Source organism: Erythranthe guttata, chromosome 9 (genome assembly GCF_056151865.1).
Source record: "Erythranthe guttata isolate IM_541 chromosome 9, IM_541, whole genome shotgun sequence".
Taxonomy (NCBI): domain Eukaryota; kingdom Viridiplantae; phylum Streptophyta; class Magnoliopsida; order Lamiales; family Phrymaceae; genus Erythranthe; species Erythranthe guttata.
This window is the reverse complement of record NC_142541.1, coordinates 14,975,856-14,994,270: the sequence shown is the minus strand read 5'-3', so window position 1 is coordinate 14,994,270 and position 18,415 is coordinate 14,975,856. Positions and strand designations below refer to the sequence as shown.

Here is an 18,415-nt window from a genome sequence, read left to right as displayed (position 1 = left end):
TGTTTTTTGGCTTGTATATATCAGATTGTGGTGCATCAGAAACTGTATTTTTACACAAAACGAGTACAAACTAGAGCACATTTCACGAAATCTAGATGATTATGTTGAATTTTACATCATAAGGGTGGAAGTGTAAGAAAAAAACATAGTTGAGGAGGGTAGATGTAATTATCCAAACAAGAGAGTTTTTTTTTTTGTAAATTGACCATACCTCAGGGGGGTGTTTGTAATTTACCCTGAAAAAAATGGTTATCAGTATAAGCAGTGGCGAAGCCACCCTTTGGCAAAGATGGGCTCCAGCCCACTGTGGGTTCAAAAACATTTCTTCTAAATACTATAGCTATATGTAATTAGTCCATCAAAATAATTTAATTTAGCCCACCCAAGTAATTTAAGTTAGCCCACCCATCAAAAATTATGTGTTCTTAGTTAGAGTTTATAAATTTTGTGCTACTTTGTACGAATGAATTAAAATTTTGTGCCGCGTAAATATTAAGTCCACCCTGTCTCGAATTCCTGACTCCGCTACTAGGTATAAGGTTTTATTGACTATATAGTAGGAACTAGTATTTAACATATGTTCGGTTGGCAAGATTTACGTTTCTTTAAACGAGCTACTGCAATCAAAGTCCGCTATTAAATGCTACTATTACATTAATTTAGTACCGCCCTCCCTTGAGATTAATTTAATATGGGGTGACTAAATAAGTAAAAAATATTTTATTCTCCAAACTACATGTTAATTTTATTAAATAAAATATTTTATTGGCAAATCACATATATAATACCAGAGTTTAACAGCTAGTTTATTACAAGATATGATACGATGAACCGAATGTCTTACTAACTAAATAACTAACTAGTTAGCAGAGATTTAATTCAGCGTCGTCAAATCCAATCTAATCTAATATAGATTAATGAACGAGTCCTTATTTAATAAATTTACATGCATGTTTCAACATAAGGTTGTGAGCGAGTCACGTAATCGTAGCCATATATATTGTTCTAAATTCAAGAGGTAGGTTCATCAACAACCGAAAGGGCAAGGGCAAATTAGACTTTCCATAAAAAATAAAATAAAAAGGATTTATTTAGTGTTGTCTTATAGTGAGGAGGATTAGGACCAAAGTAGGGAAGACCTTCGATTGAGATGTTTTTCTACTTGAGGACAAAGACAAGGGGCACATGGAGAAAGTTAGGGTCTTTTCTTCATCTATGTGGAGGGCAATATGGTCATTTCCTTATTCTTGTATTTTCGATTGTCCAAACTCCTAAAATACATAACTTCCATTTAATTTCTTCGTCCCCAATAAACCTCACTCCACTAAACCCAAAGGACAAAAACTTTAAAAAAAAAAAAAAAAAAAAAAAAATTGAGGAAAGAAAACACACAAACACACACTAAATTAATAAATTAAATAAAAAAGAAAAAGAAAAAGAAAAAAAAACCCAATACCTTAGTGAGTGGTCACCATCCCCTTCATTTCTATATAAACACAATAGACACACCTTCATTTTCTTACAACACAAAGATTTTCCTTATTACATAAAACATACCCCTACTACTACTACTACTACTACTTCTATTACTAGTACGAGGACTAAATAAACCTAAAGTTCCCACACATACTTCCTTTCTCCCCATATATATAAAGAAAAAAAAGCGAAAAAAAAAAAAAAAACATGCCGTCAAGAGTCGTACCCTCCGATTCATTTCGAGCGAATCCAACCAACCACCATAAGTTTCTAGACCTAAGCTCCGTCAAGGAGTTGCCGGAAAGCCATGCATGGACATCGCAGAACAACGACTACCCCTTCTCCGGCGGCGGGGCCGCCGACGGTAGTTCCGAAACCGTCCCTATCGTCGACCTAAATAGCGGAAACGCCACCGAGCTCATAGGCCATGCATGCAAGACATGGGGTGTGTTCCAAGTCGTTAACCACGGTATTCCCAATAACTTGCTCGAGGAAATCGAGGCCGCGGGGAGTAGCCTCTTCTCCCTCCCCATGCACCAGAAACTCCGGGCAGCTCGGGCAGCCGACGGGGTTTCGGGCTACGGCGTGGCCCGAATCTCCTCCTTCTTCTCCAAGCGCATGTGGTCCGAAGGGTTCACCATTGTCGGTTCGCCCCTCGAAAACGCCCGCAAAATTTGGCCCGATGATTATAATAAATTCTGGTAATTTTTTTTTTCTTCTTTCCTTTCATACAATATTAGCAAATTAATCAGCAATACAATCACACACATTACACTTTACACTGTGTGAGAGAGAAAATTTCTTGATTCTCATTTTTTGTTTCCTTTCTCTCTCTACAGCCAGACAATAGAAGACTACGAGAAAGAAATGAAGAAGCTAGCGGGCCGGCTGATGTGGCTCATGCTGGGCTCATTAGGCATAACAAAAGAAGAAGAAGAAGTCAAATGGGCCGACCCGAAAGAAGAATCCGAATCCGGATCCGGGTGCGCGGCTGCCCTGCAGATGAATTCGTACCCGGCCTGCCCGGATCCGGATCGGGCGATGGGTCTGGCTGCGCACACAGACTCCACTATCCTCACCGTGCTCCACCAGAGCAACATAAGCGGGCTGCAGGTGCTGCGTGAGGGCGGCAACAGGTGGGTTACGGTGGAGCCTCACCCGGGTGCGCTGGTGGTCCACGTGGGAGACCTCATGCACATACTATCGAACGGGTCGTACCCGAGTGTGCTACACCGGGCCGTGGTGAACCGGACCCGGCACAGGCTGTCGGTGGCGTACCTATACGGGCCGCCGCCGGGGGTGAAGATAAGCCCGCTTTCGAAACTGGTGGATCAATACAACCCGCCAATGTACAGGCCCGTAACCTGGAGCGAGTATCTCGGGACGAAGGCGAAGCATTTCGACAAGGCGCTGACGTCAGTGCGTCTGTGTGCGCCACGTGTTGGGTTTGTCGATACCAACGACCATAGTAGTGTACGTGTTGGTTAATTTAATTTAATTTAATTAGAGATATGATTAATTTTTTAATTACTTATTTAATTAGTTATGTAATTTGATATATAATAATTAATTAATTAATCATAATCATAATTTTAAAATGCACCATTTTTCTTTTCCAATCCCTCTCCACTTTTTTGTTTTTTATTACAATTTTTTTTTTCCGGCTTTGACCTGGAAAAATTACTGGACGAAATAAACCTGAGGGAATATCCGGTTATTTAATTAATCATGACACGTTTGTCCGAACCAAATGAGACATAAATGTATTAAAATACTCCCTCTGTTTTCAATTTCAAAATAAGTATCGTTTAAGTTTACTGCACACCAAATAATAAAGTTAATAAATATACTCTTGATTTTAGAGAACATAATTCATATTTGACAAAATTAACCCTTTTGTGATTTTGAATCTGTCTTTATTACTTCATTAACTGTAGGATAAAATTGAACAAAAAATATTGTCCTATCTTGAAATTCTAAAGTGACATTAAATATGAAAAATAAAATTATGGTTCAAACTGCAGTTTAAAAGAAACGGATGGAGTAATTGCATGGAAAATGAACAAGTATTCTCCTTTTTGTTTATTACTTTAACAGCTTAAGTTATTTTTTTAGTTTTTATTTAAATATTTGTTTTACTAGGACATTTAAAATATGTTATAAAATAAGTTGAATGTTAAAGTTTATTTGCAAACGTTAAAATTTATAAATTAGCTGCATAAAGTCGATTTTATACCACATGAGCAAACACTCAATTTTTTATTTTTTTTTACTATAAGACAATTATTATTCACAATTTTTTAACAACATCTATTTAATTAGAAAGAAAAAAAAGAAAATTCGAACGCAATTCGAGCACCACATATTTAATAAAATGGTAATTAATTGACTGCGTGTTCAGAATGAATTCAGAGAAATAAAATTTCGAGTCAAATTATATATAGGAAGTGGGGGTATGCAAACAAAAAAACTCCTTGTTGGTTTTCTTTTGTCTTTGTGCAAAGAAATTAAAATAAAAAAATAAAAAAATAAAAAAAAGCGGATTCGAAAAATCTATATAAGCAAAAGACAGAGAAACCGACATGTACAATTCACCGGATTTAAAGGAAATCTTTCCTTGTAAGAATAAGACAGTGATGAGGATAAAAATGGTTAAATCATTGGGTCATGTACTGTAAATTTATCACTGTCGACAAAATTTAAATATATATTTTTATATATTAATATATATAATACCAATTTTGCTTGCATCTATACTCATACACAACTAAAATAACTCTTTCAATACCAACAAAAATTCTCATTACAACTTGTCCTCTACTCTATTGTGATGTATTTATTTATTTATTTATTGTGAATTTTCACCTATCTCTTGATGTAATTTTGGTTTTCTGGAACCATGTACCATTTGAATAAGAAAAACAAAAAGGGGGTAAATTGTCATAGTGTGTAAACTATGTATAGACAAGAATGATGTTCCTACCTAGGGTGGAAAATTGGAACGGGATTTTTGAATTTCGTCGATTTCGATCTGAAATATTCAGATATTTCTTTTTTCGTCCCTAATTCCGATCAGATTAATTTGATTTTCACCCCAATTCCTACCAATACTAGTAGAAAAATGGCTTTTTACTAACCGTAGCAAAAACGTATCAAATTCGTAGTAAAAAGGCTTTTGCTACGCATTTGTGATACGATATATATTTAATATATCGTATATTTATTCGTTAGTTATTATTTTATTATTTAATATATTATTTAATTATTAGTTAGTTAGTATTTTATTATTAATTAATTAGAATAGTTTATTTATAATGAATATAGCCTGCGTCTGTTTAGGGTTATCATATATATTAAGTATTTTATTAGTTAGGTCATTATCTTTCCTAGTTAGATTAGGATTCTAGGGTTTTATTATCTTTAAATAGTCGTCTTGTGCTAGGGTTTTATAAAAAAAGAGAAAAATATTAAAGAATAGATCTTACGTTTCGTAGGAAATATTTATGATACTCGAGAGATCGTATCAATTGGTATCAGAGCGAAGTTGCGATTAACACCAACGCTTCGTTAGCAAGGCAGAGATTATATCAAAGCTACGCTGGAGCAAAGTTGAGATTACATCAACACTTTGTGAAATTATGACGTCCGAGAGAAGACGGTTGGAGCGATTGGAAAAATCCGTCGAGAAGTTACGGATTGGTATCCAAAAATTGCTCGAACAAAGTCAAGGACGGCGTCAACGCCATCATAAAAGCCGAAGGGACCGCCGCCCATCACCGCCGCTGCCGCTGCCGAGCCTATCGCCGGAGAAAGAGGAAGAGGACGACGATGAATTTTTCGAAGAACCCCAATTGTTTGAGAGTTCACCGAAAGAAGAAGAATCGGAATCAACTGAGATAAAGTGGGACGACGAGCCGAAAGAAGAATTATCGGATTCACTTGAGGTAATTTGGGACGAAGACGAGGAATTAACAAGGGAGGAGAACGAAGAGCTACGATGGATATTGGGAGATTTCAATGATCTTCAAAACAAAGAAGACGAAGGAGTATTGACGATTTTCAAGGAGATTAAGAAATCTAACATTGCTATTGAGAAGATTGAGGTATCACTAAAAGTGTCAAATATTTCCTCGATGATGTTTAATGAATTGTTTGACCATAACAAACAATACGTTAAAGAGTCAACGATGGTGGAGACATGTGATGAAGTAGTCGATCAATTGATTGAGATTCGTGTTCTCAGCATCCTACATGAGAACAAATTATTTTTGAAGAAATTGGATGGCATCAAGCATAGATGGAAGCGCAAAAAAGAGAGAGCTGCAAATATTCGAACCTTGAGGACAAGGTTCATTTCAAGAGGGGTGGTTTGATACGATATATATTTAATATATCGTATATTTATTCGTTAGTTATTATTTTATTATTTAATATATTATTTAATTATTAGTTAGTTAGTATTTTATTATTAATTAATTAGAATAGTTTATTTATAATGAATATAGCCTGCGTCTGTTTAGGGTTATCATATATATTAAGTATTTTATTAGTTAGGTCATTATCTTTCCTAGTTAGATTAGGATTCTAGGGTTTTATTATCTTTAAATAGTCGTCTTGTGCTAGGGTTTTATAAAAAAAGAGAAAAATATTAAAGAATAGATCTTACGTTTCGTAGGAAATATTTATGATACTCGAGAGATCGCATCAATTTGCTACAAATTTGCCCCGTAGCATATACGGACATGACAAAAATTTTGCTACGGTAAATGGACGTACCAAATATTTTTTTGCTACGGTAAATCCTAGTATTTACTGTTTACTACGACTTCAAAATTGTCTCGTAGTAAAAAATACCATTTCTTACGGCTTTTTACCGTAGCCAAAAAATTCGTAGTACATGGCAATTTTTTTACTAGTGCAGAAAAGAAGAAATATAATGGTTCAATTTTCCTTTTAACCCTAAAAAGAAAAGACATATTTTTTTTCAAATTCCTAGGGCGACAATTTTTTTTATTAATAATAATAAGAATAAGAATAATAATTATAGTGGGAAAATTACAGTATTCGTCCCTCAAGTTTGCACTGATTTCACATTTGGTCCCCATGTTCACAAAAGAAATATTTAGTCCCTCATGGTTGAATAATTTAACACTTTTGGTCATTTCCGTCAATTTACCGCTAGTGCGTTAGTTAAGGAAGTGACGGGCACACGCTTGATTCCGTTAGTTTTAACAAAAAATTGACGGAAATGACTAAACTGATGAATTTTTGAAACATAAGCGACCAAATATGTTTTTTGTGAACAAATGGGACCAAATATGAAATTGGTGCAAACTTGAAGGATGAAAACTGTATTTTTCCCCAACAAAGAGGAAAAATACAATTTTCATCCCCCAATTTTGCATCAATTTCACATTTGGTCCCTCATGTTCACTAAAAACATGTTTGGTCCCCCATGTTTTAAAAATTCAACATTTTTAGTCATTTCCTTCAAATTTCCGTTAAAACTAATGGAATCAAACATGTGTCCATCACTTTGTAGCTGACTGAACGGTAAATTGACGAAAATGACCAAAATGTCAAATTATTAAAACATGAAGAACCAAATGTGAAATCGTTCCAAACTTAAGGGATGAAAACTGTAATTTTTCCATATATATATAAATATATATTCTTTTTGAGATCCTTTTAATTAAACCTCGGCTACAACACAAAAAACATGTGTACATAGATTATAAAGTGCTTAAATGTTGTTAACCAAATTACTAAGCAAGGCAAGACAAAGGTTTATTGCCTTTTTCTTTTTTCTTTTTTTAGTCGGCCTAATTAGAATGTCTTTATAATCACTGTCTTAATACTTTAAACATAATTTATTTATTTGTCACTTGTGTTTAGTACAAAAATGCTTTATTGCAATTAGACAAAGTGCAGCTGTCACATTTCAATAATGACTAAAATCTAGTAATAATGAAAACAAATAAAATTTTTAATAAAATTGAAAACATAAAGTATAGCTAATTAGCCTCCCTATTTCCTTCTGTCTGATCTTCTTTGGCAATTTCACTTTATTTATCTTATTTTCTAAATTAGTCCACTTGTGAAATTCATTCTACTTTTGACCTTCAAAACCAGCAATATATATTATATACGTCCTTTTTACTAGGGATGTGATGGCAAAAAGGTAAATTATCAGTGGAGAAATTTAACACGAAAAAAGGGGTGCAAAACAACAAATTTCTATACATCAATGTTGTCAGAACCGAACCGGACCGCTTGGTCGAACTGGTTCGACTGTGACCAGACGATGAGCCAGTCCGGTCTAACCTCTACAATTGAATTTTTTTAAATCAGGGTCAAATGACCAAAACCCTGTGGACCCGGTAAAATTCGGGAACTGACGGACCGGTCAAAGAACCCAATTTTCGGCTAAAACAACTCAAACCACCGACGGAGTTGGTTTATTCGGTGGTCGAATAGGAGTGGTGGATTGTCGGATCCGGAGAAAAAAGAATGAGAGAATATAAAGGGAAAGCAAAAGATATATAGTAAAAAATGGAATGATGCGAATGAAAGTGAAAAACCCAGTTAACTTGATTGGTCGGCCGATTCCATAGCCGGCTCAATTCTGACAACATGTACAAAACTAACTTGTTCACATTATGCAATTTATTAACCCTTTATTTATTTTTTCCTTCATTAATTAATTAAAAACTTCCTTTCCAACAAGTTAGCTTGTTATGGGGTGCAATTGCCCCACAACGAAGGTTCGGGTTAGGCCGAGTCACCAAAAAAAAGAAAATAAATATATATATGTATATATATAAAATTACTAAAATGCCCTTCAAAAACTAAAAAACAAATAAATTATGAAGACTTATTACATTTGATATATGGTTCTATCATAAGTCACTGCTTTACCTATAAGGTAAAAGACGACCTAGCATCTACCACTACAAGACAACATGTTTTCGTAGATCATATATATATAAATAATTGATCTCTTCAATAATTCATGTTATAATTAATTTTACATCCTCTGATCATTTCCACATGAACTTGCTTTTCGACAAACAATCGAATATTATATACGTGGCGCTTTTTTTATTAATCGTATCTGTTATCGGAAAAAAAAAAACGAATTTCCAAACCCTAATTATTATAGACATTTAAAATGAGGATTAATTCCACTGTCTTAATTTTATTGTTTCCCAAATTTGAATAGTGATAAAACAATACTCCCACTGAGGAGACAAATAGGGATTGAAAAGTGGCACTTAATTTAAAGAGATAACCCTATCTGTGGGGGGTAAAATAGGAAAATTTTAAAATATACAGAAACATGTTTTTTTTAGTAAGGTGCTTAAAGTCAAGAATACACTCTATTATAAACTCTTTCAATTCTTCCACAATTAGTACTGACAAATTTATTTGTATGTATATATATATATATATCATGGGTAATGCCGACGAAATAGTAGAAGAAGAATCATCAGGTATTTTCAAGAAACTTTGGAATTCAAATTGAGTAATGATTGAATATAATATGAGAGGTGCGTTTGATGCTACGTGGTACAATTTTCACCGTACCTCCGCCTTTTGGGCCTGTCGGAGTGAAAGCCCGATGGGTTGTATTGGGTCAAGGGTTCACCTAAATGGGGTAAGAGCTAACTTGCCTGAAAGAGTTGCGAATGATCAAACAAGCTGAGATAACTTCTATAAATAGACAAAATAGACAAATAAATATTGTAAATCAAAATCGTAGATTGAACAACCATATAATAAATCACGGACAAATATTGCGACCGTAAATTAAGGAAAACGACATAAATTATTGATTCTCTATATAAGTAATCAGGATTATGTTCGAAGACAATAAGAAAACATACTTGATAGTTTCTCTCGAAGTCTCTCTCTCTCTCTATGTCATTTTATCGTCATGTTCATCACCACCGGTCTTAAGATCCAGTGATCGGTAACAACTAGGTTTATATATGAGGCGGACCCATTATACTTTATTTGTAGATGGACCCGCCCATGAATTCGGATATTTGTAGGCAGACTTATTATACAAGGTAACTATAATAAATAAGAATAATAATAATATACGTAATATATATAATATATACGCTAATATCGGACCTAGAGGTTTACCGGTTGTATTTGATCCGTTGTGTCCAAAAATGTATACTTCAAACGGTAAGTTGGTAACCAGTCTAGAGTGTAGCCTCTCGACTACTGGTGAACAAATGGCCTACCCGCCCCGCCCCCAGCCAATGAAAGAAGGCCCATCCGGCCCGGGGGCTCAGCCCACCCGGTCCACTGCTTTCATGGACCGGCCCGCCCGGCCCATAGAAGGAAACCATGGGTCCAGCCCCGCCCCTTAGCCCATTTTACCCTATTTTAACGGGCCCGACAGGCCCGTGACCTAAAAAAAACACCATATAATTATATAGAATGAGTTTACTATTGATTGAATGATTGACATTTTGTTCGGCACTAAAATATATTTCAGCTTAGAAATTTGTTGTGTAAATAAAGGCTGGGCCTGATTTCCAACCGTTCTGATTTCTGGTGGGGATATAAGTTGCGGCTACAATCAATTAAACTGTTTACGTTGGGCCCGAATTCCAAAACTAATAATACGGGCCGCAATAGATGTTAATGAATTTTTTTTTTCGTTTCGACCCATCTCGTCATCTATATATGTTTTCTTCTTTCGAATAAATACATTTATAGAATGATTTAATATAGTTTTGCATACCTAAAGTATAATCTATATAGCGATTACCCTCTAAAGTATCGTTTATAATCAGTAAATTCTGCTACTATATATTGCACTTCAACTAACCATGTGCAATAATCTTGACCTAAAAAGTGTTGACACGAGAAATCGAACTTGAGTCATTAGAGGCCGCACATGTTATTTGCCGTGGTTGTCTCACATTGCAAATTAACAGACTACTTATTTGAATATTCCTATTTCTTTATTTATTGACTAATTTATGACTATAATAAATATCTTTCAATCAAACAGATAAAAACAAAACGACAAGAAAACAATACGTCAATTCATCACACTTGATGATAATACAATTGGACTTACAGCTGTACAATAATTGGCCGAATTCAAAATAATAAATATCATGTAATAAAACAATTAGGAAAACACCAAGAAAATAAAAGACGAAAGGAACGTGACTACGCCAATTTTTACAATCACCTCCCTCAGGTAAAGTTTAATTACAAAAACTCCTCGTTCTTTTTGAAAAATTACATTCAGACCCCTGCAGTTTGTAAGTTTCTTACACATCCACCACCCTACAAAACGGCGTCAATGTAATAAATATACAAATTGCAGTGGAATGGATGCAATTATTGAAAAATGAGGGATTTTTTGTAATTAAAACTTACTTGAAGGGGGTGTTTGTAATTTACCCGAAATTCAAATAGCACCTAATTTTATTCATACATAGAAATAAATTATAGCTAGTTTTAGTTTGTCATGCTCCACAATAAGCCTTTAGACTAACCGGAGTAGCAATAACACCGGCTTTAATCTGAAAATCAAGAAACCCAAAATACTCATAGGGCTTAAATAGTAAAGGGTGCTTCTCTTCATCCACCATCTCTTCGGGCGTCTTAATTATGTACCCCGGTTTCGGAATCGAAAATAACCCGATCGAATATCTAGCTTCATCTCCCGCCATTATCACCCTGTGATGTGGCGGATGCAACCGCCCATTTGTCCATGCCTGCCGGCACGGACAAATCGGCTCATTAATTATCATTAAATTATAAATTATTAAAGAAAAATTATAAGGAAATTGTAGTAATTATTACATGGAGAGATTCACCGATCATGACAACGAAAGAATTGGGCGAGGGCCGGCTATTAGGAGCGATCCATTGTCCGGTTTTCGTTTGTATTTCGAGCCCGTTTACCTCGTTTTGGTACAATATGGTGACCATGTTCTTGTCTGTGTGGGATGGTAATCCGAGCTGATCATGATTCTCGCCGTGGCTTTTAGGGGCATAATCGTACTTTTGTACTCGAATAATGTAATTCGTCGAATTCATGTGCTCGTCCATGTATTTTTCGAGTCCCAAGCTCTCCACAACCATTCTCCTCACAATCTTGTCCAATTCCGATAATTTCTCGGAGTACGATTCTACAATCTCGCTGTCGGTATATGTAAAATAAGAAAAAATGCAAACTACTCCTCCGCCTCAAATTTTTTGGCTCTTTCGAATAATTTTTTGTCCCAAATTATTTGTTACTTCAAAATTCCAATGATGCATTAATTATTTTTTTTTAAATTTTTTTCATTAGTCACTCTTAATTAATTGAAATACAATTGATTAGTTCAGAAACAACTAATGACAAGGATATTTTAGTAGTTTTCGATATTTTTTTCTTAATTTAATCAATGCATTTCTATTGATTTTCTTAATTTGTGCACAACAGCTTAAACTAACATTTAATTTGGAACAGAGTACTAAATTATGAGCACGTGATAATAAAAAAAATGATCAAGAAACATACATACATAAATAACTAAGATGCATTATAATATTAAAAGAAAAGTATGTTAGTATACCTGAAAGTTGGATTTCCTTGGGCCCACATGAGGTTAGTGAAGGTTTCGATACTTCCGGGGGCGAGGGCGTTGTCGATTCCCAAGCTTTCGTAGAGTGGAAACATGGCATCTTGGCCAAGGTAGGCATGGTAGGGTTTGTTGGAGGTGTTGAGGAGTTTGTTCTCTAGAGGGAGATCGAATAGTTGTTTTAGTACATCGAATATCGATTTCCGGAGATGAAGAGGAATTTCGTCGAATTTGGCCTCGAAGCAACCGTATTCTTCGAGGGCTTTTCGGACTTGGATTTTCGTGGATTCCCATGTTTGGGTTTCTTGTTTGAGGTTGGAGAAATCTATGAGAGGGAGCTTCGACATTGTTTCGGTAGCCATTTGTTTTGATCTCTCTCTCTCTCTCTCTCTCTCTCTCTCTCAAATGAAGTAGAAACTGCTATTAGTGGTTCGGATTTTCAAGTTTCTATTTTGATATATGTAGAGCATGAATTGTCTTTTGCATCAACCATCGAATTAGTGGCTCATTATACACGTGTATAAATGAATTACAACTTTGCTTACATTTGATATGTATGTGACAATGGTGTCCAATCTCTTACGGTTCCCGACTCGATTCAACTATTCTTTTTCGAGTTTTCAACTTTACAATTTGAATTAATTTTAAGTTAAATTCGATTTCACGTAATTTTATCGATTTTCTTTTGATGAGTTAGTCAAAGCCGACAAAGTCCGTATGAGTTGATCGTGCGATACACTCGCCACAAATGCGACTGGGTGTCGATTTTTTGACTTGAAAAGGCTGTAATACCCTTTAAATAGAAATTTTGTAAATAAGCCCCAAAATAAAATTTTCAATTCAATCCCTTCCATTTTCAAAAGGCCCTCTTCTTCCTTAAGTCAGAGGCTGATTTGCAAATTTCTATAAATACACTGAACATAGTTGAGTCGCCGCTCTCCTTCCGACGAATACCTCTCCTGCCTCACCTCCATCCATACCCTCAGCCTCCGCTTTAATCATATCCGCCTTCCACCCAACCACTCCAACATTTTTTCCGATGAAATATAGGGTGGTTGGCAATATAGGGATTTTTATATTTTTTAATATACAGAGACTTTTTTGGCAATTAAAGAATACACAAGGGTGGTTGGTGCTAAAAGCTCGTTTTACGGTTTAACCATTGCTATGTAATTTTTATTGTTTGAAGTGTTCTTTTACAACTGACAACTCTTCATGGTCTAACAGCCCTTCCTATGCGAATATCAGATTTCTTGAAATACTCATTTCTAGTACAAATTTGAAGGGATTGAATTTAAAAAAAAAAAAGTTATTAATGAAAGTATATATCATATCTTATATATAAAAGAAAGAAACGCTAGGGCAACCCTAAGAAACCCTAATGTCATATTTGTAATTTTTTTTCAATTTTTATCAAATTTTTATCTCCTTAATATTATTTTCGAATTTTATCATATTTGTATCCCCTAAATATTATTTTTTATTTTTATCAGATTTTTGTCTCCTAAATATTATTTTTTATTTTTATCAAATTTTTATCTCCTAAATATTATTATAAATAATATTTTTTTAATTTTATCAATTTTATATCTCCTAACTATAATTTTAAATATAATTTTCAACTTTTAGCAGATTTTTATCTCCTAAATATAATTTTCGAATTTTATCAAAGTTATATCTCCTAAATAATATTTTAAATATTTTTTTCGAGTTTTATCATGTTTTTATTAGTTTTTTATCTCCTAAATATTAATTTTGTTTTTTTATCAGATTATTGTCTCCTAAACATTATTTTCGATTTTTATCAAATTTAATCTCCTAAATATTATTTTAAATAATAATTTTGATTTTAATCATATTTTATCTCCTAAATATTATTCTAATTATTATTTTCGTATTTTATCAACTTTTATCTCATTAACATTATTTGAAATATTATTTTCGATTTTTATCAAATTTTTATCTCCTAACTATTATTAAATTTTTGTTTTCGATTTTTATCAGATTTTTATCTCCTAAATATTATTTTTTGATTTTTTATCAAATTTTTATCTCCTAAATATTATTATCGATTTTCATCATTTTTTTATCTCCTAGATATCTTATATATAAAAGAAAGAAACGCTAGGGCAACCCTAAGAAACCCTAATGTCATATTTGTAATTTTTTTTTCAATTTTTATCAAATTTTTATCTCCTTAATATTATTTTCGAATTTTATCATATTTGTATCCCCTAAATATTATTTTTTATTTTTATCAGATTTTTGTCTCCTAAATATTATTTTTTATTTTTATCAAATTTTTATCTCCTAAATATTATTATAAATAATATTTTTTTAATTTTATCAATTTTATATCTCCTAACTATAATTTTAAATATAATTTTCAACTTTTAGCAGATTTTTATCTCCGAAATATAATTTTCGAATTTTATCAAAGTTATATCTCCTAAATAATATTTTAAATATTTTTTTCGAGTTTTATCATGTTTTTATTAGTTTTTTTATCTCCTAAATATTAATTTTGTTTTTTTATCAGATTATTGTCTCCTAAACATTATTTTCGATTTTTATCAAATTTAATCTCCTAAATATTATTTTAAATAATAATTTTGATTTTAATCATATTTTATCTCCTAAATATTATTCTAATTATTATTTTCGTATTTTATCAACTTTTATCTCATTAACATTATTTGAAATATTATTTTCGATTTTTATCAAATTTTTATCTCCTAACTATTATTAAATTTTTGTTTTCGATTTTTATCAGATTTTTATCTCCTAAATATTATTTTTTGATTTTTTATCAAATTTTTATCTCCTAAATATTATTATCGATTTTCATCATTTTTTTATCTCCTAGATATCTTATATATAAAAGAAAGAAACGCTAGGGCAACCCTAAGAAACCCTAATGTCATATTTGTAATTTTTTTTCAATTTTTATCAAATTTTTATCTCCTTAATATTATTTTCGAATTTTATCATATTTGTATCCCCTAAATATTATTTTTTATTTTTATCAGATTTTTGTCTCCTAAATATTATTTTTTATTTTTATCAAATTTTTATCTCCTAAATATTATTATAAATAATATTTTTTTAATTTTATCAATTTTATATCTCCTAACTATAATTTTAAATATAATTTTCAACTTTTAGCAGATTTTTATCTCCGAAATATAATTTTCGAATTTTATCAAAGTTATATCTCCTAAATAATATTTTAAATATTTTTTTCGAGTTTTATCATGTTTTTATTAGTTTTTTTATCTCCTAAATATTAATTTTGTTTTTTTATCAGATTATTGTCTCCTAAACATTATTTTCGATTTTTATCAAATTTAATCTCCTAAATATTATTTTAAATAATAATTTTGATTTTAATCATATTTTATCTCCTAAATATTATTCTAATTATTATTTTCGTATTTTATCAACTTTTATCTCATTAACATTATTTGAAATATTATTTTCGATTTTTATCAAATTTTTATCTCCTAACTATTATTAAATTTTTGTTTTCGATTTTTATCAGATTTTTATCTCCTAAATATTATTTTTTGATTTTTTATCAAATTTTTATCTCCTAAATATTATTATCGATTTTCATCATTTTTTTATCTCCTAGATATCTTATATATAAAAGAAAGAAACGCTAGGGCAACCCTAAGAAACCCTAATGTCATATTTGTAAATTTTTTTCAATTTTTATCAAATTTTTATCTCCTTAATATTATTTTCGAATTTTATCATATTTGTATCCTCTAAATATTATTTTTTATTTTTATCAGATTTTTGTCTCCTAAATATTATTTTTTATTTTTATCAAATTTTTATCTCCTAAATATTATTATAAATAATATTTTTTTAATTTTATCAATTTTATATCTCCTAACTATAATTTTAAATATAATTTTCAACTTTTAGCAGATTTTTATCTCCGAAATATAATTTTCGAATTTTATCAAAGTTATATCTCCTAAATAATATTTTAAATATTTTTTTCGAGTTTTATCATGTTTTTATTAGTTTTTTTATCTCCTAAATATTAATTTTGTTTTTTTATCAGATTATTGTCTCCTAAACATTATTTTCGATTTTTATCAAATTTAATCTCCTAAATATTATTTTAAATAATAATTTTGATTTTAATCATATTTTATCTCCTAAATATTATTCTAATTATTATTTTCGTATTTTATCAACTTTTATCTCATTAACATTATTTGAAATATTATTTTCGATTTTTATCAAATTTTTATCTTCTAACTATTATTTTAAATTTTATTTTCGATTTTTATCAGATTTTTATCTTTTAAATATTATTTTTTGATTTTTTTATCAAATTTTTATCTCCTAAATATTATTTGAAATATTATTATCGATTTTCATCAAATTCTCCCAGATATTATTTATAATAATCTGATTTTCGATTTTTACAGAAAATGGTAAATAAATCTGATTTTCATCCCTAGCGAATTTTGTGACATCGTTTTACATAATGTCTACAACATTTGAATTTTATTTCTTCCCTACCTAAGGCTTCTTTTGTTGGTAACCCGACTTTAGATTTTGTTTTTTATCTTCTTCATCCTATTGACTGTGTGGCAATTAGTTTACATCTTTTTCCATCATGGCTTATCGGTAATTTCATTTTGTTAAATTATGTGTTTCATTAATTTATACCAAAGTTTTCAAAATTTATGTATAACAATTATTTCATTTTATATGTTATTGAACATGTTATTGTAATGGATGATTTGAGAGAATTAACCAAAAATAGGCGGAGCCACAAGCTATTGGAAGTCGACCTTCAAGACTTATTGTTTGTATGCGATATTTAATTTATTGTTTATATTTATTTTTGTTTGTTAATTTTCCAATTGTTAATTCCAGTGGCAAAACAGCCTGAAAATGAGGCAGTGGAGAAGGGCTTAGTTCCGATGCAAGATGTATAGATGGCCTTTTATGTTGTCGATAGTTTAGTTTTGATTATGTTAACTAAGTTATTAAATCTAATTACTTTTAAGCTCAACATAAAAGACATAGTTGATGATTTTTTTCCTGGTTCAAATTTTCAATCTACTGGTATTAGCTGATTCAATTCATTTGGAAAATTATTCAATAGTAAAGTTATTTCCTTTTTTTTGTGTGTAGTATACTTAATGATGTTCCAGTGTAATAGAATTTTGATCATACGATACATCAAACGTTTGTTTATATTCTTACAACATCAAAACAATGCAATTTGTTGTCCCGTGCATCGCACGGGTACAATTACTAGTCTTTAAGAAATTGAATTCCCTCCATCCCATAACCCGCCCTCCATCCGGGCCGGGTCCTATATATCATGACCCGTGACCTGATTAGTTCGACCTGGAAACCGGCTTGTTCGGACCCATGGTATGTTAAAGGTTTGAGAAAATTACAGTTTCACCCCTCAAGTTTGTACTGATTTCACATTTGGCCATCTATGTTCACAAAAAAATGCATTTGGTCCCTCATGTTTCAACAATTGAACACTTTTGGTCATTTTCGCTAATTTACCGTTACTCCGTCAGTTAAGGCAGTGATGGGCAAACGTGTTTTTTGTTGAATTTTTGAAATATGAAGGCCAAATATGTTTTTTTAAACATGTGAACCAAATATGTAATTAGTACAAACTTGAGGGACAAAAAATGTATTTTTTCGAGCTGAAGTTTGATTCCGACAGGTGAAGATAAGCTACAGGTCTGCATAATTGATTGGATTCAATTTTACATTTCTCACGTTTTAAGAGGTTCTCTGATCAAATAGTTAAATAATAAGTTGTGTAAGAGTTTATAAGCTCTTTCAAAGAGTTTGATAATATTTAAAAAAAAATCTTGAAAATTAGAAAAATAAGAGCAAATAAAATGTTTTTTATAAAGTACTTCTATCTCACCTTTTCATTTAAGATCTTATAATACGTAAAAGTACGTAAAAATAGCTTATAAGTTCATTATCCAAATAATTTAAAATTCATTTGAAAAATAAGACGTAACAAGTTATCAGGCGTAAGTGCTTATCAGCTGTTTTAAAATAAGCTTAGCAAAACAGATCGATGAATCATTAGGTTCACTGAAGAAGTATCCAAACAATTTAAAAAATAATTTGAAAAATTAGACGTATCAGCTTATCAGCTCTTATAACAACTTATGAAACGTAACTCATAAGTACTTATCAACTGTTTTAAAATAAGTTTAGTGATAGAGATCGATGAATCATTAGATTCGCTGAAGAACAAAATAACAAGCATCCTTTGTTGAATAATCATGTAGAACAATATAATTGGGAAAACACCAAAAAAG

The 18,415-nt window shown here is 31.4% G+C and overlaps 2 protein-coding genes across 2 annotated transcripts; one reads left to right on the top strand and one right to left on the bottom strand.

The window, feature by feature from the left end:
* Positions 1-1,521: 1,521 nt before the first annotated feature.
* On the top strand, positions 1,522-3,081 carry GA3OX2 (gibberellin 3-oxidase 2). The gene is made up of 2 exons (XM_013000751.2): positions 1,522-2,177; positions 2,316-3,081. Exons 1-2 carry the CDS (start codon positions 1,684-1,686, stop codon positions 2,962-2,964), a joined length of 1,143 nt encoding a protein of 380 aa, XP_012856205.1. The 5' UTR covers positions 1,522-1,683; the 3' UTR covers positions 2,965-3,081.
* Positions 3,082-10,524: 7,443 nt separating this feature from the next.
* On the bottom strand, positions 10,525-12,682 carry LOC148768186 (putative 2-oxoglutarate-dependent dioxygenase AOP1). The gene is made up of 3 exons (XM_088823069.1): positions 12,075-12,682; positions 11,317-11,656; positions 10,525-11,228 (listed from the first exon to the last, which is right to left on the bottom strand). The coding sequence occupies exons 1-3, from the start codon at positions 12,440-12,442 to the stop codon at positions 10,977-10,979; spliced, it is 960 nt and encodes a 319-aa protein (XP_088679195.1). The 5' UTR covers positions 12,443-12,682; the 3' UTR covers positions 10,525-10,976.
* Positions 12,683-18,415: the final 5,733 nt, after the last annotated feature.